Consider the following 20,080-nt stretch of genomic DNA (forward strand, 5'->3'; position numbering starts at 1 on the left):
ACTTGTGGAGTTTCCACATGAAACATTGGTTCTCCCCAGAGCTGGAAGGAAGGACGTGAAGACATTGGAGGGAGGGCGAGAGTGCGGGAAAAGATTGACGAGGGTGATGCCAGGGATGAAGAACTTCCGCTACGAAGGCAGAACGGAGAGGCTGGGAAGGCCCTGTCCCTGGAGGAGAGTAGGCCGAGGGCAGATTTGAGATCGAAGTGTTCCAGAGCCTTGAGGCGCCGGGGAGAGCTCTTCCCACTCGCGGGAAGGATCGGGAACGAGAGGGGCACAGATTTGAGGCACTTGGCAGACATCGCCATGGCGACACGAGGAGAAGCCGTCTCCACGCGGCGAGGGGGTTAGGATCTGGGGAGCGCTGCCCGAGAGTGAGGTGGAGGCCCGCTCAATCGAGGCTGTCGAAAGGGAATTGGATTATTATCTGAAAAGGGAAAAAAAATGTGCCGGGTTATCGGAGGGCTGAATTGTTCATTCGGGGAGTTGGCGCTGTTGGGATGGGGCGAATGGCCGCCTCCAGTGCTGCAATTCTCCGGCATGGCTCCAAGGGGTGCAGACCCACTCCTCCTCATTAATCCTTTGCTCCATTTTGCTGAGCCGTTATCAGCTGCCACAGGCCTGAAGCCTGACACTAGGCCCGGAGGCCGTCGCGCCCTGTCGGCCAGCGGTTTCCAGCCCAGCACGGGCCCTCCCTGACGAGAACGAGCACCGTCCTCACCTTTTCGCACCTTGGTCTGCGCCTCCTCTTTCAGCTTTTCGATTTCCAACCTCAGAGATTCGTTCTGCTTCTCAAGTTCCTGTAACTTGCTGCAGAGAAAGGGAGAGGCGCATACGACAGGTCGATTATAGTGTTACACTGTCCTCATCAAACAATGCGAGGATAGGCACAGCGCGGTGTCAAATACAGAGCAAAGCTCCCTCTACACTGTCCCCCATCAAACACTCCCAGGACAGGTACAGCACGGGGTTAGATACAGAGTAAAGCTCCCTCTACACTGTCCCCATCAAACACTCCCAGGACAGGTACAGCTCGGGGTTAGATACAGAGTAAAGCTCCCTCGACACTGTCCCCATCAAACACTCCCTGGACAGGTACAGCACGGGGTTAGATACAGAGTAAAGCTCCCTCTACACTGTCCCCCATCAAACACTCCCAGGACTGGTACAGCACGGGGTTAGTTACAGAGTAAAGCTCCCTCTACACTGTCCACATCAAACACTCGCAGGACAGTTACAGCACGGGGTTAGATACAGAGTAAAGCTCCCTCTACACTGTCCCCATCAAACACTCACAGGACAGGTACAGCACGGGGTTAGATACAGAGTAAATCTCCCTCTACACTGTCCCCATCAAACACTCCCAGGACAGATGCAGCACGGTGTTAGATACAGAGTAAAGCTCCCTCTACACTGTCCCCATCAAACACTCCCAGGACAGTTACAGCACGGGGTTAGATACAGAGTAAAGCTCCCTCTACACTGTCCCCATCAAACACTCACAGGACAGGTACAGCACGGGGTTAGATACAGAGTAAATCTCCCTCTACACTGTCCCCATCAAACACTCCCAGGACAGATACAGCACGGTGTTAGATACAGAGTAAAGCTCCCTCTACACTGTCCCCATCAAACACTCCCAGGACAGGTACAGCACGGGGTTAGATACAGAATAAAGCTCCCTCTACACTGTCCCCATCAAACACTCCCAGGACAGGTACAGCACAGGGCTAGATACAGAGTAAAGCTCCCTCTACACTGTCCCCATCAAACACTCCCAGGACAGGTACAGCACAGGGTTAGATACAGAGTAAAGCTCCCTCTACATTGTCCCCATCAAACACTCCCAGGACAGGTACAGCACAGGGTTAGATACAGAGTAAAGCTCCCTCTACACTGTCCCCATCAAACACTCCCAGGACAGGTACAGCACGGGGTTAGAGACAGAGTAAAGCTCCCTCTACACTGTCCCCATCAATCACTCCCAGCACAGGTACAGCACGGGGTTAGATACAGAGCAAAGCTCCCTCTACACTGTCCCCATCAAACACTCCCAGGACAGGTACAGCACGGGGTTAGATACAGAGTAAAGCTCCCTCTACACTGTCCCCATCAAACACTCCCAGGACAGGTACAGCACGGGGTTAGATACAGAGTAAAGCTCCCTCTACACTGTCCCCCATCAAACACTCCCAGGACAGGTACAGGACGGAGTTAGATACAGAGTAAAGCTCCCTCTACACTGTCCCCATCAAACACTCCCAGGATAGGCACAGCACGGGGTTAGATACAGAGTAAAGCTCCCTCTACACTGTCCCCATCAATCACTCCCAGGACAGGTACAGCACGGGGTTAGATACAGAGTAAAGCTCCCTCTACACTGTCCCCCATCAAACACTCCCAGGACAGATACAGGACGGAGTTAGATACAGAGTAAAGCTCCCTCTACACTGTCCCCATGAAGCACTCCCAGGACAGGTACAGCACGGGGTTAGATACAGAGTAAAGCTCCCACTGCACTCTCCCCATCAAACACTCCCAGGACAGGTACAGCACGGGGTTAGATACAGAGTAAAGCTCCCTCTCCACTGTCCCCATCAAACACTCCCAGGACAGGTACAGCAGTGGGTTAGATACAGAGTAAAGCTCCCTCTACACTGTCCCCCATCAAACACTCCCAGGACAGGTACAGGACGGAGTTAGATACAGAGTAAAGCTCCCTCTACACTGTCCCCATTAAGCACTCCCAGGACAGGTACAGCACGGGGTTAGATACAGAGTAAAGCTCCCACTACACTGTCCCCATCAAACACTCCCAGGACAGGTACAGCACGGGGTTAGATACAGAGTAAAGCTCCCTCTACACTGTCCCCATCAAACACTCCCTGGACAGGTACAGCACGGGGTTAGATACAGAGTAAAGCTCCCACTACACTGTCCCCATCAAACACTCCCAGGACAGGTACAGAACGGGGTTAGATACAGAGTAAAGCTCCCTCTACACTGTCCCCATCAAACACTCCCAGGACAGGTACAGCACGGGGTTAGATACAGAGTAAAGCTCCCTCTACACTGTCCCCATCAAACACTCCCAGGACAGGTACAGCACGGGGTTAGATACAGAGTAAAGCTCCCTCTACACTGTCCCCATCAAACACTCCCAGGACAGGTACAGCACGGGGTTAGATACAGAGTAAGGCTCCCTCGACACTGTCCCCATCAAACACTCCCAGGAAAGGTACAGCTCGGGGTTAGATACAGAGTAAAGCTCCCTCTACACTGTCCCCATCAAACACTCCCAGGACAGGTACAGCACGGGGTTAGATACAGAGTAAAGCTCCCTCTACACTGTCCCCATCCAACACTCCCAGGACAGGTACAGCATGGGGTTAGATACAGAGTAAAGCTCCCTCTACACTGTCCCCATCAAACACTCCCAGGACAGGTACAGCACGGGGTTAGATACAGAGTAAAGCTCCCTCTACACTGTCCCCATCAAACACTCCCAAGACAGGTACAGCACGGGGTTAGATACAGAGTAAAGCTCCCTCTACACTGTCCCCATCAAACACTCCCAGGACAGGTACAGCACGGGGTTAGATACAGAGTAAAGCTCCCTCTACACTGTCCCCATCAAACACTCCCAGGACAGGTACAGCACGGGGTTAGATACAGAGTAAAGCTCCCTCTACACTGTCCCCATCAAACACTCCCAAGACAGGTACAGCACGGGGTTAGATACAGAGTAAAGCTCCCTCTACACTGTCCCCATCAAACACTCCCAGGACAGGTACAGCACGGGGTTAGATACAGAGTAAAGCTCCCTCTACACTGCCCCCATCAAACACTCCCAGGACAGGTACAGCTCGGGGTTAGATACAGAGTAAAGCTCCCTCTACACTGTCCCCATCAAACACTCCCAGGACAGGTACAGCACGGGTTAGATACAGAGTAAAGCTCCCTCTACACTGTCCCCATCAAACACTCCCAGGACAGGTACAGCACGGGGTTAGATACAGAGTAAAGCTCCCTCTACACTGTCCCCATCAAACACTCCCAAGACAGGTACAGCACGGGGTTAGATACAGAGTAAAGCTCCCTCTACACTGTCCCCATCAAACACTCCTAGGACAGGTACAGCACGGGGTTAGATACAGAGTAAAGCTCCCTCTACACTGCCCCCATCAAACACTCCCAGGACAGGTACAGCTCGGGGTTAGATACAGAGTAAAGCTCCCTCTACACTGTCCCCATCAAACACTCCCAGGACAGGTACAGCTCGGGGTTAGATACACTGAGACAACATTGCGAGGCTGCTGTGTGGAGTGGGTCATGCTCTCGCCCCTCTCCCCTTTACCATTCTGTGGCCAGGGACGTGGCCTTGGCTTCATTGAGCTGTTCCTGCAGTGATTGTTTAGCACGGATCTCGGCCTCCAGCGCTGACTGTAGCTCCAGTTTTGCCGAGGCCTCCAGTTTCTGCAGTCGACGGGCCTTCCAGTGTGTGTCCTGCACCAATAGAGAGAGAGTTTCAGAATCCCCTTTACCCTTCCTCTACAAAAACGTTCCTATCTCTTAACTTCCCTCAGAATCGGACCCCTGGGGAAGGTAAAACTGTATGAAGCTCGCAGCCCACTACCATGTCCCAGAGGCCACGTTGACTTCCAGTCTCCCCTCCCCCTCAATCCCGCCCCATTCTCCCTTATCCCCAAATCGCACCCATCCCCATTCTCCCCTTGGGCGAGATGTCGGAGAACCGCCGGGGGCTGCCGTGAATCCCGCCCCCGCCGGTTGCCGAATTCTCCGGCACCGGAGATTCGGCGGGGGTGGGAATCGCGCCGCGCCGGTTGGCGGCCCCCCCCCCCCACCCCCCCTCGCTCGATTCTCCGGCCCGGATGGGCTGAAGTCCCGCCGCTAAAATGCCTGTCCCGCCGGCGTAGATTAAACCACCTACCTTACCGGCGGGACAAGGCGGCGTGGGCGGGCTCCGGGGTCCTGGGGGGGGGGGGGGCGCAGGGCGATCTGGCCCCGGGGGGGGTGCCCCCACGGTGGCCTGGCCCGCGATTGGGGCCCACCGACCCGCGGGCGGGCCTGTGCCGTGGGGGCACTCTTTCCCTTCCGCCTTCGCCACGGTCTCCACCATGGCGGAGGCGGAAGAGACTCCCTCCACTGCGCATGCGCGGGAATGCCGTCAGCGGCCACTAACGCTCCCGCACATGCGCCGCCCGGAGATGTCATTTCCGCGCCAGCTGGCGGGGCACCAAAGGCCTTTTCCGCCAGCTGGCGGGGCGGAAATTGTCTGGCGCGGGCCTAGCCCCTTAAGGTTGGGGCTCAGCCCCCAAAGATGCGGAGGATTCCGCACCTTTGGGGCGGCGCAATGCCCGACTGATTTGCGCCGTTTTGGGCACCAGTCGGCGGACATCGCGCGTCGATACCGGAGAATTTCGCCCCTTATCCCCAAATCCCACCCACCCCCATTCTCCCCCTATCCCCAAATCCCACCCATCCCCATTCTCCCCTTATCCCCAAATCCCACCCACCCCCATTCTCCCCTTGTCCCAAATCCCACTCATCCCCATTCTCCCCTTATCTCCAAATCCCACTCATTCCCATTCTCCCCTTATCCCCAAATCCCACCCAACCCAATCTCCCTTATCCCAAAATCCCACCATCCCATGTTCTCCCCTTTTCCCCTCAATCCCACCTTTTCCCCATATCCCCAAATCCCACCTTTTCCCCAAATCCCGAAATCCCACCTTTTCCCCATATCCCGAAATCTCACCTTTTTCTCATATCTCAAAATCCCACCTTTTCCCCATATCCCAAAATCTCACCTTTCCCCATATCCTGAAACCCACCTTTTCCCCATATCCCGAAATCCCACCTTTTTCTCATATCTCAAAATCCCACCCTTTTCCCATATCCCAAAATCTCACCTTTCCCCATATCCTGAAACCCACCTTTCCCCATAATCCCTCAATCCCACCGTTTCCCCATATCCATCAATCCCACCTCTTTCCCATATCCCAAAATCCCACCTTTTCCCCTCATCCCGAAATCCCACCGTTTCCCCATATCCCTCAATCCCACCTTTCCCCATATCCCTCAATCCCACTTTTTACCCATATCCCTCAATCCCATCTTTCCCCATATCCCCAAATCCCACCGTTTCCCCATATCCCTCAATCCCACCTTTCCCCATATCCCTCAATCCCACCTTTTACCCATATCCCGAAATCCCACCGTTTCCCCATATCCCTCAATCCCACCTTTCCCCATATCCCTCAATCCCACCTTTCCCCATATCCCTCAATCCCACCTTCCCCCATAGACCTCAATCCCACCCAACCACATTCTCCCCAATTCTTCGCCCCCCCTCCTCCTCCCCCCCCCCCCCCCCCCCCGCCCCCAAGTCCACCCCCCGCCCTTGGGTCCGATCATGTTTTGACTGCCGTGTCCCAAATGAAGAGTCCCCAAAACCAGGCCTCACCACCGACTTGACATGGCTGCTCAGGGTTTTCAACGAATCCAGTTCCTCCGTCATCTTCGTGGCCAGGGACTGAAGGTACCCGCGAGCTTCCTTCTCTTCACTCACCCTATCAACAGGGGCATCCAGAACATTCCATTAGCTCTCCCATCCCAATGGCGGAACGCAACCAAGACTAGTTGATCCCAAACAGGGTGGAATTGAGTCCCATACCTGTACATTACATTCTCCCCGTATCGCTCAATCCCAACCCACATTCTCCCCGTATCCCTCAATCCCAACCCACATTCACCCCGTATCCCTCAATCCCAACCCGCATTCTCCCCGCATCCCTCAATCCCAACCCACATTCTCCCCGTATCCCTCAATCCCAACCCACATTCACCCCGTATCCCTCAATCCCAACTCACATTCTCCCCGTATCCCTCAATCCCAACCCACATTCACCCCGTATCCCTCAATCCCAACCCGCATTCTCCCCGTATCCCTCAATCCCAACCCACATTCACCCCGTATCCCTCAATCCCAACCCACATTCACCCCGTATCCCTCAATCCCAACCCACATTCTCCCCGTATCCCTCAATCCCAACCCACATTCTCCCCGTATCCCTCAATCCCAACCCACATTCACCCCGTATCCCTCAATCCCTACCCACATTCTCCCCGTATCCCTCAATCTCAACTCACATTCTCCCCGTATCCCTCAATCCCAACCCACATTCTCCCCGTATCCCTCAATCCCAACTCACATTCTCCCCGTATCCCTCAATCCCAACCCACATTCTCCCCGTATCCCTCAATCCCAACCCACATTCTCCCCGTATCCCTCAATCCCAACCCACATTCACCCCGTATCCCTCAATCCCAACCCACATTCTCCCCGTATCCCTCAATCCCTACCCACATTCACCCCGTATCCCTCAATCCCAACCCACATTCTCCCCGTATCCCTCAATCCCAACCCACATTCTCCCCGTATCCCTCAATCCCAACCCACATTCACCCCGTATCCCTCAATCCCAACCCACATTCTCCCCGTATCCCTCAATCCCTGTCCACATTCACCCCGTATCCCTCAATCCCTACCCACATTCACCCCGTATCCCTCAATCCCAACCCGCATTCTCCCCGTATCCCTCAATCCCAGCCCACATTCTCCCCGTATCCCTCAATCCCAACTCGCATTCTCCCCGTATCCCTCAATCCCAACACACATTCTCCCCGTATCGCTCAATCCCAACCCACATTGACCCCGTATCCCTCAATCCCAACCCACATTCTCCCCGTATCCCTCAATCCCAACCCACATTCTCCCTGTATCCCTCAATCCCAACCCAAATTCTCCCCGTATCCCTCAATCCCAACCCACATTCTCCCCGTATCGCTCAATCCCAACTCACATTCTCCCCGTATCCCTCAATCCCAACCCACATTCACCCCGTATCCCTCAATCCCAACCCACATTCTCCCCGTATCCCTCAATCCCAACCCACATTCACCCCGTATCCCTCAATCCCTACCCACATTCTCCCCGTATCCCTCAATCCCAACTCACATTCTCCCTGTATCCCTCAATCCCAACCCACATTCTCGCCGTATCCCTCAACCCCAACCCACATTCTCGCCGTATCCCTCAATCCCAACCCACATTCTCCCCGTATCCCTCAATCCCAACTCACATTCTCCCCATATCCCTCAATCCCAACTCACATTCTCCCCGTATCGCTCAATCCCAACCCGCATTCTCCCCGTATCCCTCAATCCCAACCCACATTCTCCCCGTATCCCTCAATCCCAACCCACATTCTCCCCGTATCCCTCAATCCCAACCCACATACTCCCCGTATCCCTCAATCCCAACCCACATTCTCCCCGTATCCCTCAATCCCAACCCACATTCTCCCCCTATCCCTCAATCCCAACCCACATTCTCCCCGTATCCATCAATCCCAACCCACATTCTCCCCGTATCCCTCAATCCCAACCCACATTCTCCCCGTATCCCTCAATCCCAACCCACATTCTCCCCGTATCCCTCAATCCCAACCCGCATTCTACCCGTATCCCTCAATCCCAACCCACATTCTCCCCGTATCCCTCAATCCCAACCCGCATTCTCCCGGTATCCCTCAATCCCAACCCACATTCTCCCCGTATCGCTCAATCCCAACCCACATTCTCCCCGTATCCCTCAATCCCAACCCACATTCTCCCCGTATCCCTCAATCCCAACCCACATTCTCCCCGTATCCCTCAATCCCAACCCACATTCTCCCCGTATCGCTCAATCCCAACTCACATTCTCCCCGTATCCCTCAATCCCAACCCACATTCTCCCCGTATCCCTCAATCCCAACCCATATTCTCCCCGTATCCCTCAATCCCAACCCACATTCTCCCCGTATCCCTTAATCCCAACCCACATTCTCCCCGTATCCCTCAATCCCGACCCACATTCTCCCCGTATCCCTCAATCCCTACCCGCATTATCCCCGTATCCCTCAATCCCTACCCGCATTCTCCCCCTTTCGCTCAATCCCAACCCACATTCTCCCCGTATCCCTCAATCCCAACCCACATTCTCCCCGTATCGCTCAATCCCAACCCACATTCTCCCCGTATCCCTCAATCCCTACCCGCATTCTCCCCGTATCGCTCAATCCCAACCCACATTCTCCCCGTATCCCTCAATCCCAACCCGCATTCTCCCCGTATCCCTCAATCCCAACCCACATTCTCCCCGTATCCCTCAATCCCAACCCACATTCACCCCGTATCCCTCAATCCCAACCCACATTCTCCCCGTATCCCTCAATCCCAACCCACATTCTCCCCGTATCCCTCAATCCCAACCCACATTCTCCCCGTATCCCTCAATCCCTGTCCACATTCTCCCCGTATCCCTCAAACCCGACCCACATTCTCCCCGTATCCCTCAATCCCTACCCGCATTCTCCCCGTATCCCTCAATCCCTACCCGCATTCTCCCCATATCCCTCAATCCCTACCCGCATTCTCCCCGTATCCCTCAATCCCTACCCGCATTCTCCCCGTATCCCTCAATCCCAACCCGCATTCTCCCCGTATCCCTCAATCCCTACCCGCATTCTCCCCGTATCCCTCAATCCCTACCCGCATTCTCCCCGTATCCCTCAATCCCTACCCGCATTCTCCCCGTATCCCTCAATCCCTACCCGCATTCTCCCCGTATCCCTCAATCCCTACCCGCATTTTCCCCGTATCCCTCAATCCCTACCCGCATTCTCCCCGTATCCCTCAATCCCTACCCGCATTCTCCCCGTATCCCTCAATCCCTACCCGCATTCTCCACGTATCCCTCAATCCCAACCCACATTCTCCCCGTATCCCTCAATCCCTGTCCACATTCTCCCCGTATCCCTCAATCCCAACCCGCATTCTCCACGTATCCCTCAATCCCTACCCACATTCTAGCCGTATCCCTCAATCCCAACTCACATTCACCCCGTATCCCTCAATCCTAACCCACATTCTCCCCGTATCCCTCAATCCCAACCCACATTCTAGCCGTATCCCTCAATCCCAACCCACATTCTCCCCGTATCCCTCAATCCCAACCCACATTCTAGCCGTATCCCTCAATCCCAACTCACATTCACCCCGTATCCCTCAATCCTAACCCACATTCTCCCCGTATCCCTCAATCCCAACCCACATTCTCCCCGTATCCCTCAATCCCAACCCACATTCTCCCCGTATCCCTCAATCCCAACCCACATTCTCCCCGTATCCCTCAATCCCAACCCGCATTCTCCCCGTATCCCTCAATCCCAACCCACATTCTCCCCGTAATCCTCAATCCCAACCCACATTCTCCCCGTATCCCTCAATCCCAACCCACATTCTCCCCGTATCCCTCAATCCCAACCCACATTCTCCCCGTATCCCTCAATCCCTGTCCACATTCTCCCCGTATCCCTCAATCCCGACCCACATTCTCCCCGTAATCCTCAATCCCTGTCCACATTCTCCCCGTATCCCTCAATCCCGACCCACATTCTCCCCGTATCCCTCAATCCCAACCCGCATTCTCCCCGTATCCCTCAATCCCAACCCGCATTCTCCCCGTAATCCTCAATCCCAACCCACATTCTCCCCGTATCCCTCAATCCCAACCCACATTCTCCCCGTATCCCTCAATCCCAACCCACATTCTCCCCGTATCCCTCAATCCCGACCCGCATTCTCCCCGTATCCCTCAATCCCAACCCGCATTCTCCCCGTATCCCTCAATCCCAACCCACATTCTCCCCGTATCCCTCAATCCCAACCCACATTCTCCCCGTATCCCTCAATCCCAACCCACATTCACCCCGTATCCCTCAATCCCAACCCACATTCTCCCAGTATCCCTCAATCCCAACCCACATTCACCCCGTATCCCTCAATCCCGACCCACATTCTCCCCGTATCCCTCAATCCCTGTCCACATTCTCCCCGTATCCCTCAATCCCGACCCGCATTCTCCCCGTATCCCTCAATCCCAACCCACATTCTCCCCGTATCCCTCAATCCCAACCCACATTCTCCCCGTATCCCTCAATCCCAACCCACATTCACCCCGTATCCCTCAATCCCGACCCACATTCTCCCCGTATCCCTCAATCCCTGTCCGTATTCTCCCCGTATCCCTCAATCCCGACCCGCATTCTCCCCGTATCCCTCAATCCCTACCCGCATTCTCCCCGTATCCCTCAATCCCTACCCGCATTCTCCCCGTATCCCTCAATCCCTACCCGCATTCTCCCCGTATCCCTCAATCCCAACCCGCATTCTCCCCGTATCCCTCAATCCCAACCCACATTCACCCCGTATCCCTCAATCCCGACCCACATTGACCCCGTATCCCTCAATCCCAACCCACATTCACCCCGTATCCCTCAATCCCGACCCACATTCTCCCCGTATCCCTCAATCCCTGTCCGTATTCTCCCCGTATCCCTCAATCCCGACCCGCATTCTCCCCGTATCCCTCAATCCCTACCCGCATTCTCCCCGTATCCCTCAATCCCTACCCGCATTCTCCCCGTATCCCTCAATCCCTACCCGCATTCTCCCCGTATCCCTCAATCCCAACCCGCATTCTACCCGTATCCCTCAATCCCAGCCTCCCAGCCCAGTCCCGTCCGAACACCCCGTGTCCCCCCCCCCCCCCCCCCACCCCCCCATACCGATTGCTTACCACTGGATGATGTCAGCTATCTGGTTGTCCCACTCTGTCACCACCTCCGCCCGGCTCTTCAGAGGCCGCAGCTCTTCCTCCAGCTGTTTGTTGGCGGCCCGCAGCCTGTCCAGCTGTTCCATGAGCTACAGGAAGGCAAGAGATCGCAAGTCAGCTCCGGGTTGGGGGTGGGGGGGGGGGGGTGGGGGGGGGGGGGGGGGTGGGGGGGGGGGGGGTGGGGGGGGGGGGGAGGGGGGCAAACCCAGGTTAGGCTCTCACTGCAGAGACGTCAAGCCCCGGTAACCAGGCCGTCTCTCCCAGTGCCTGTGCCCGGGGAGTCACGGCCTAGGCCGCCCGGATATGTCAGGGAGGAAGTGGGGCATCGCTAGGCCGGGCCTAGTGCTTTTTGCCCATCCCTAATTGCCCTTGAACCGAGTGTCTCAGTTGGCCACCCACCCACCCACCATGCCCAACAACATAATGGGGTGCATTCCCTCCCCCACCCCCCTCCGAAACCACAGGAGGTTCCACCGGAGTAAAGCCTGTTGTTCACGAACACTAAGGGTTAATCGTCAAGGTTCGGACGTCACTCACCGGCTCGAGCTCCACACTCAGCTTCAGGTTGGTCTCCCTCAGCAGGCCCTTCTCCTGCTCGTGGGCCAGCCGCAGCTCCATCAGGGCTTCCTCCTGCTCCAGCTGCCTGTGGGGAAATCAGGACGGGCCGAGGGTGAGCAGGGGGGCGTGCAGCAGCAGAACCCCCCCCCCCCAACCCCGGGCAGAAGCTCAGGGCCCGCCCCAATGGGACGCCAGTCACGTGCAAACCAACCCCACCCACCCCCCCCCACAGCTGTACGCCCACCATCAACCCTCATCTCATAGAATTAGAATTTCATAGAATTTGATAGAATTTACAGTGCAGAAGGAGGCCATTCGGCCCATCGAGTCTGCACCGGCTCTTGGAAAGAGCACCCTACCCAAGGTCAACACCTCCACCCTATCCCCATAACCCAGTAACCCCACCCAACACTAAGGGCAATTTTGGACACTAAGGGCAATTTATCACGGCCAATCCACCTAACCTGCACATCTTTGGACTGTGGGAGGAAACCGGAGCACCCGGAGGAAACCCACGCACACACGGGGAGGATGTGCAGACTCCACACAGACAGTGACCCAAGCCGGAATCGAACCTGGCACACTGGAGCTGTGAAGCAACGGTGCTATCCACAATGCTACCGTGCTGCCCTCATCGATAAGGCCCCTATCTCATCGATAAGGCCTGGAAAATCCCAGCAGACACGCTCCCCAAAATCCAGCAGGCACACACCCCAAAATCCCAGCAGGCACTCCCCAAAATCCAGCAGACACAGTCCCCAAAATCCAGCAGACATACTCCCCAAAATCCAGCAGACACACTCCCCAAAATCCAGCAGACACAGTCCCCAAAATCCAGCAGACATACTCCACAAAATCCCAGCAGACACATTCCCCCAAATCCAGCAGACATACTCCCCAAAATCTCAGCAGACATACTCCACAAAATCCCAGCAGACACACTCCCCAAAATCCCAGCAGACACACCCCAAAACCCAGCAGACACTCCCCAAAATCCCAGCAGACACTCCCCAAAATCCCAGTAGACACTCCCCAAAATCCCAGTAGACACTCCCCAAATTCCCAGCAGAGACACCCCCCAAAATCCAGCAGACGCAGTCCCCAAAATCCAGCGGACATACTCCCCAAAATCCCAGCAGACACACTCCCCAAAATCACAGCAGACACACTCCCCAAAATCCAAGCAGACATACTCCCCAAAATCCCAGCAGACACTCTTCAAAATCTCAGCAGACAGACTCCCCCAAAATCCCAGCAGACACACTCCCCAAAATCCCAGCAGACACAGTCCCCAAATTCCAGCAGACACACTCCTCAAAATCCCAGCAGACACACACTGGGTCCGCTAAACCCAGCGGGCACGGTACCCAGCAGGCTGCATACCACCCCCCCCCCCTCCCGGAATGCTGCGGTTCCCCTCCCCCCGCCACGAGCAGCCACCGGCCTCACCTGTCGCTCCGGGCCTTCTCCAGCCGCTCCTTGCCCGCCGAGCGCTCCCTCTCCAGCCGCCGGTGCCGGTCCTCCGAGTCGGCCAGCCGCTCGCGCAGGGCCTTCAGGCCGGCGGCGTGCGCCCCCTCCCGCTTCTCCAGCTCCTCCTCGCACGCCAGCACCTTCTGCTCCAGGCGGGCCCTGGCGGCCGCCAGCTCCTGGCCGGGCCCGGGGCTCCGCCTGCCCGGGGACACTCCGGCCTGCCCGAGCTGCCGGGGAGAGAGAGGGGGGGGGGGGGGGGGGGCAAGCGTCTGGTTAGTATCGTCGTGGACGGGGAAGGAGGGGCGGTGGGGGAGCGGGGGGCGGTGGGGGAGCGGGGGGGGGGGAGATGATACAGGTGAGGGCCGAGGAGGGTTTGGTACAGGACGTTGGGGGGGGGGGGTTGGAATTTGCAGTGGGAATTGGGGGCCGTAAGGGTCGCCTTACCTTGAGCCTCTCCGCCTCCTCCTCCAGCTGCTTCCTCCGCTGCTCGCTGCGCTCCCACAGTTGGCGCTGTCTCGCCACCGTCCTGCTGCTCCTCCTCCACCTTGGCCTCCAGCTGCAACGCACACGGTCCTAGTCAGTGGCGGCCACCCGTTCACCAGCACCTCCCTGCCCGGTGGCGCTGGCTGTGCTGGAGCGCGCCCAGCCGCTGTCGAGGTGACGGACAATCGCGACTTGGCGTCAAAGCGACGCCCGCCGTGGTTTTAGCGCGAAGCCTATTCTTCGGCCAATCGTGTCGCCCCGTCGTCCGCGTCGGCCAACGGAGAGTCCCGCCCCTCATTTCCACCTGCGGAGGCGGACTTACCTTTGCCCCACCCTCTGTGTCGGGGTTCTAACCCCCCCCCCGTGTCGAGCCCCGCCCACAATGTCGGCCCGCGGGCCCCCCAATGTTGAGCCCCGCCCCAGTGTCGCCCCCCCCGCCCCCAATGTCAAGCCCCACCCCCAATATTAAGCCCCGCCCCCAATGTCAAGCCCCACCCCCAATATTAAGCCCAGCCCCCAATGTCAAGCCCTGCCCCCAGAGTCGACCCCCCCCCAGAGTCGAAGCCCCCCCCAGAGTCGAGCCCCCCCAGAGTCGAAGCCCCCCCAGAGTCGAAGCCCCCCCCAGAGTCGAAGCCCCCCCCAGAGTCGAGCCCCCCCCCAGAGTCGAGCCCCCCCCAGAGTCGAGCCCCCCCCAGAGTCGAGCCCCCCCCCAGAGTCGAGCCCCCCCCCCAGAGTCGAGCCCCGCCTCCAATGCCGAGCCCCGCCTGCAATGTCGAGCCCCGCCTCCAACGTCGAGCCCCGCCTCCAATGTACAGCCCCGCCTGCAATGTATAGCCCCGCCTCCAATGTCCAGACCCGCCTCCAATGTCGCACCCTGCCCCCAATGTCAATCCCCACCCCAATGATGTCAAGCCCCATCCCTTGACATCAAGTCCCACCCTATGACATCAGGACCCACCCCAATGACATCAAGCCCCACCCCAATGATGTCAGGCCCCACCCCAATGATGTCAAGCCCCTCCCCATGACATCATGCCCCACCCCAATGACATCAAGCCCCACCCCAATGACATCAAGCCCCACCCCAATGACATCAGGCCCCACCCCAATGACATCAGTCCCCACCCCAATGACGTCAAGCCCCGGCCCCAATGACGTCAAGCCCCGGCCACAATGACATCAGGCCCCACCCCAATGACGTCAAGCCCCACCCCAATGACGTCAAGCCCCACCCCAATGACATCAGGCCCCACCCCAATGACGTCAAGCCCCGGCCACAATGACATCAATGCCCTCCTGACCCCACCCACCCTGGGCTCACACAATGCAAGGCACAGAAACCCCCAATCTCGCCCTCGCTGCCTGGTCCGGTTACTGTCCAGCCCAGCCCTCAGCCCCGCTGCCTGGCTGGCCTCTAGCTCTGGCCGGGTTGCCCCATTCCTGCTGGCTGCTGCCCCCCCCCCCCCCCCGCCCCCCCCCGATTCCCCGAGTCACGTCGCTGCCTCTTGCCTGGCCTTCCCAACTGCTGCTCAGCTCACTCATTGCCTCTCGGTCGGGGTGTGGCCCTCGGCAACTGCGTGTGCTCCTGGCTGCTGCTGGCTGGCTATCTGGATTGATGGGTAGAGGTCAAACATTGTGCTGCCTTCCATAGCCAACCAGCCAACACTCAGTCACCTGGGACGCTCCGATCATTAGGGCTGTGCTGAAGTGAATTCGAGGGTTTACGAAACAGGCCCTCAAATAATACTCCCCCTTCAGGCCCAACGCCGCTCCCGAATCAATCCCGGATTAACCCCGCCCCCCCCCTCACCTCCATCTTGCTCTTGTCCGCTTTGCACAGCTCCTGCCTCAGGCTCTCTACTTTCTCCATCACCACCTCCATCTCCTCCTCCCGGTCGCGCAGCTCTCGGGAAAGTTTCAGCTTCTGCAAGCGGATCTGGGAGTAGCGATCCTCCACTTCCTGGGCCTCCTCGACCGCCCGCTGCCGCTTGACCTGCACCTCGCGCAGCTCGCGGCTCCGCGTGGTCAGTTGCTCCCGGGCGTCAGCCAGATCCTGCAAGGAGAGGGAGTGCGTAAGAGAGGTCCGGGGGGGGGAGTGTTGAGGGTCAATTGGAGACAGAAAAGGGCACTCAGAGATAGAAAGGGGCATTCAGAGACAAATTGTGTCAAGGGTCACTGAGAGATCAATGGTGCCAAGGGTCACTGAGAGATCAATGTGGCCAAGGGTCACTGAGAGATCAATGGTGCCAAGGGTCACTGAGAGATCAATGTGGCCAAGGGTCACTGAGAGATCAATGGTGCCAAGGGTCACTGAGAGATCAATGTTGCCAAGGGTCACTGACAGATCAATGGTGCCAAGTGTCACTTAGAGATCAATGGTGCCAAGGGTCACTTAGAGATCAATGGTCACAAGGGTCACTGAGACATCAATATCATAGAATTTACAGAGCAGAAGGAGGCCATTCAGCCCATCGAGTCTGCATCGGCTCTTGGAAAGAGCACCCTACCCAAGGTCAACACCGCCACCCTATCCCCATAACCCAGTAACCCCACCCAACACTAAGGGCAATTTTGGACACTAAGGGCAATTTATTATGGCAAATCCACCTAACCCGCACATCTTTGGACTGTGGGAGGAAACCGGAGCACCCGGAGGAAACCCACGCACACACGGGGAGGATGTGCAGACTCCGCACAGACAGTGACCCAAGCCGGAATCGAACCTGGGACCCTGGAGCTGTGAAGCAATTGTGCTATCCACAAAGCTACCGTGCTGCCAATGTGCCAAGGGTCACTAAGAGATCAATATCACCAAGGGTGACTTAGAGATCAATGGTGCCAAGAGTCACTTAGAGATCAATGGTGACAAGGGTCACTTAGACATCAATGTGCCAAGGTTCACTAAGAGATCAATATCACCAAGGGTGACTTAGAGATCAATGGTGCCAAGTGTCACTTAAAGATCAATGGTGACAAGGGTCACTTAGACATCAATGTGCCAAGGGTCACTTAGAAATCAATGGCACAGAGGGTCACTTAGAGATCAATGGAGCCAAGGGTCACTTAGATATCAATGGCGCCAAGGGTCACTTAGAGATCAATGGCGCCAAGGGTCACTTAGAGATCAATGGCGCCAAGGGTCACTTAGAGATTAATGGTGACAAGGGTCACTCAGAGATCAATGGCAAACAGGAAAATGAGAGACACATGGATTAAGAGACGTGAATACCTTATAGACGTCCTCTTTCTCCAGTTTGAGGGTCTTCAGCTGCTTCTCCAAGGCTCGGAGTTGATGGTTCTCAGCTTCATTCCTGCTCTTCCCCTGCTCCTCATTTTCCAGGTGGCTCTCTGAAAAGCAGCAGTTTGAGAGTCCAGAAATCAGAATCACAAGGCGGCTCCTTGGGGAGGGGGACATTAAGGAGGGCAGCGAGGATAAGGAAGAGGTTCTGGGAGGACATTGAGGACAGGGGTGAGAAAAATGGAGAGGACACCAGAGGTCATGGGTCAACGAGGACAGCGCCTCCCAGTGGATGGGACCGTGCCCTTTTACTTGACAAATCTTCGATCGGTCTCTTCGTTCCCCCACTGACCGCACTCCAAAAAGCTCCCTCTACACTGTCCCCATCAAACACTCCCAGGACAGGTACAGCACGGGGTTAGATACAGAGTAAAGCTCCCTCTACACTGTCCCCATCAAACACTCCCAGGACAGGTACAGCACGGGGTTAGATACAGGGTAAAGCTCCCTTTACACTGGCTCCATCAAACATTTCCAGGACAGGTACAGCACGGGGTTCGATACAGAGTAAAGCTCCCTCTACGCTGTCCCCATCAAACACTCCCAGGACAGGTACAGCACGGGGTTAGATACAGAGTAAAGCTCCCTCTACACTGTCCCCATCAAACTCTCCCAGGACAGGTACAGCACAGGGTTAGATATAGAGTAAAGCCCCCTCTACACTGTCCCCATCAAACACTCCCAGGACAGGTACAGTACGGGGTTAGATACAGAGTAAAGCTCCCTCTACGCTGTCCCCATCAAACACTCCCAGGACAGGTACAGCACGGGGTTAGATACAGAGTAAAGCTCCCTCTACACTGTCCCCATCAAACTCTCCCAGGACAGGTACAGCACAGGGTTAGATATAGAGTAAAGCTCCCACTACACTGTCCCCATCAAACACTCCCAGGACAGGTACAGCACGGGGTTAGATACAGGGTAAAGCTCCCTTTACACTGGCTCCATCAAACATTTCCAGGACAGGTACAGCACGGGGTTCGATACAGAGTAAAGCTCCCTCTACACTGTCCTCATCAAACACTCCCAGGACAGGTACAGCACGGGGTTAGATACAGAGTAAAGCTCCCTCTACACTGTCCCCCATCAAACACTCCCAGGACAAATACAGCACGGGGTTAGATACAGAGTAAAGCTCACTCTACGCTGTCCACATCAAACACTCCCAGGACAGGTACAGCACGGGGTTAGATACAGAGTAAAGCTCCCTCTACACTGTCCCCATCAAACTCTCCCAGGACAGGTACAGCACAGGGTTAGATATAGAGTAAAGCCCCCTCTACACTGTCCCCATCAAACACTCCCAGGACAGGTACAGTACGGGGTTAGATACAGAGTAAAGCTCCCTCTACGCTGTCCCCATCAAACACTCCCAGGACAGGTACAGCACGGGGTTAGATACAGAGTAAAGCTCCCTCTACACTGTCCCCATCAAACTCTCCCAGGACAGGTACAGCACAGGGTTAGATATAGAGTAAAGCTCCCACTACACTGTCCCCATCAAACACTCCCAGGACAGGTACAGCACGGGGTTAGATACAGAGTAAAGCTCCCTCTACACTGTCCCCATCAAACACTCCCAGGACGGGCACAGCACGGGGTTAGATACAGAGTAAAGCTCCCTCTACACTGTCCCCATCAAACACTCCCAGGACGGGCACAGCACGGGGTTAGATACAGAGTAAAGCTCCCTCTACACTGTCCCCATCAAACACTCCCAGGACGGGTACAGCACGGGGTTAGATACAGAGTAAAGCTCCCTCTACATGGTATAAGTGAATCGAGCAGTTTTTTGGTGCTAATTCGTGCTGATATAAAACTGGATTCTCACCTGCCAGTTTGTTTTTCAAGATCAACATTTCCTCTTTCAAACCTTTGAGTTCTGATTCTTTACCAGCTGCTCCTGGGCTACTGTGACCAGGGGAGATCTTCTGGAGCGAATCTGTCATTAAAAGTAAGTTAAGCATCACAGAGGGATCGGGATTGATCACACAACAGGCACCCAGGAATCCCCAGGGAATACCACAAGTTGGCAGAGAAAATATTGAAACAGTGGCTAACTGTTAACAATGATAGACTCAGCTGATTGAGAATGATTCACAATGAAACATCCAATCCCCTCCATCAGACCGCAACCTGTCAGCTTCCATTGTCTGTTCCTTCTCCACAGAAAATCCCTGATTCCAGTCTGTAACTCACTCCCGGGTATCTGTTATTCTATATATTAACCACCCCGAACCCCTCGATTAGATTCCAGTCTGTAACTCACTCCATGGTATCTGTTATTCTATATATAAACCATCCCGAACCCCTCGATTAGATTCCAGTCTGTAACTCACTCCCGGGTATCTGTTATTCTATATATAAACCATCCCGAACCCCTCGATTAGATTCCAGTCTGTACCTCACTCCCGGGTATCTGTTATTTTATATATAAACCACCCCGAACCCCTCGATTAGATTCCAGTCTGTAACTCACTCCCGGGTATCTGTTATTCTATATATAAACCACCCCGAACCCCTCGATT

The 20,080-nt window shown here is 55.9% G+C and overlaps 1 protein-coding gene across 1 annotated transcript in view; it reads right to left on the reverse strand.

Annotated features, from left to right (window-relative positions):
- Positions 1 to 20,080, reverse strand: part of LOC140399913 (serine/threonine-protein kinase MRCK alpha-like) — a 188,159-nt gene that overhangs the window by 57,675 nt on the left and 110,404 nt on the right. Inside the window, 11 exon segments of the mRNA XM_072489393.1 lie at positions 722 to 810; positions 4,358 to 4,506; positions 6,488 to 6,593; positions 11,708 to 11,832; positions 12,281 to 12,386; positions 13,751 to 13,998; positions 14,216 to 14,293; positions 14,295 to 14,327; positions 16,065 to 16,307; positions 17,484 to 17,602; positions 19,384 to 19,494. Of these exon segments, the coding sequence (XP_072345494.1) occupies positions 722 to 810; positions 4,358 to 4,506; positions 6,488 to 6,593; positions 11,708 to 11,832; positions 12,281 to 12,386; positions 13,751 to 13,998; positions 14,216 to 14,293; positions 14,295 to 14,327; positions 16,065 to 16,307; positions 17,484 to 17,602; positions 19,384 to 19,494 (1,407 nt within the window).

This window comes from Scyliorhinus torazame, chromosome 24 (genome assembly GCF_047496885.1).
Source record: "Scyliorhinus torazame isolate Kashiwa2021f chromosome 24, sScyTor2.1, whole genome shotgun sequence".
NCBI classification, from domain to species: Eukaryota; Metazoa; Chordata; class Chondrichthyes; order Carcharhiniformes; family Scyliorhinidae; genus Scyliorhinus; species Scyliorhinus torazame.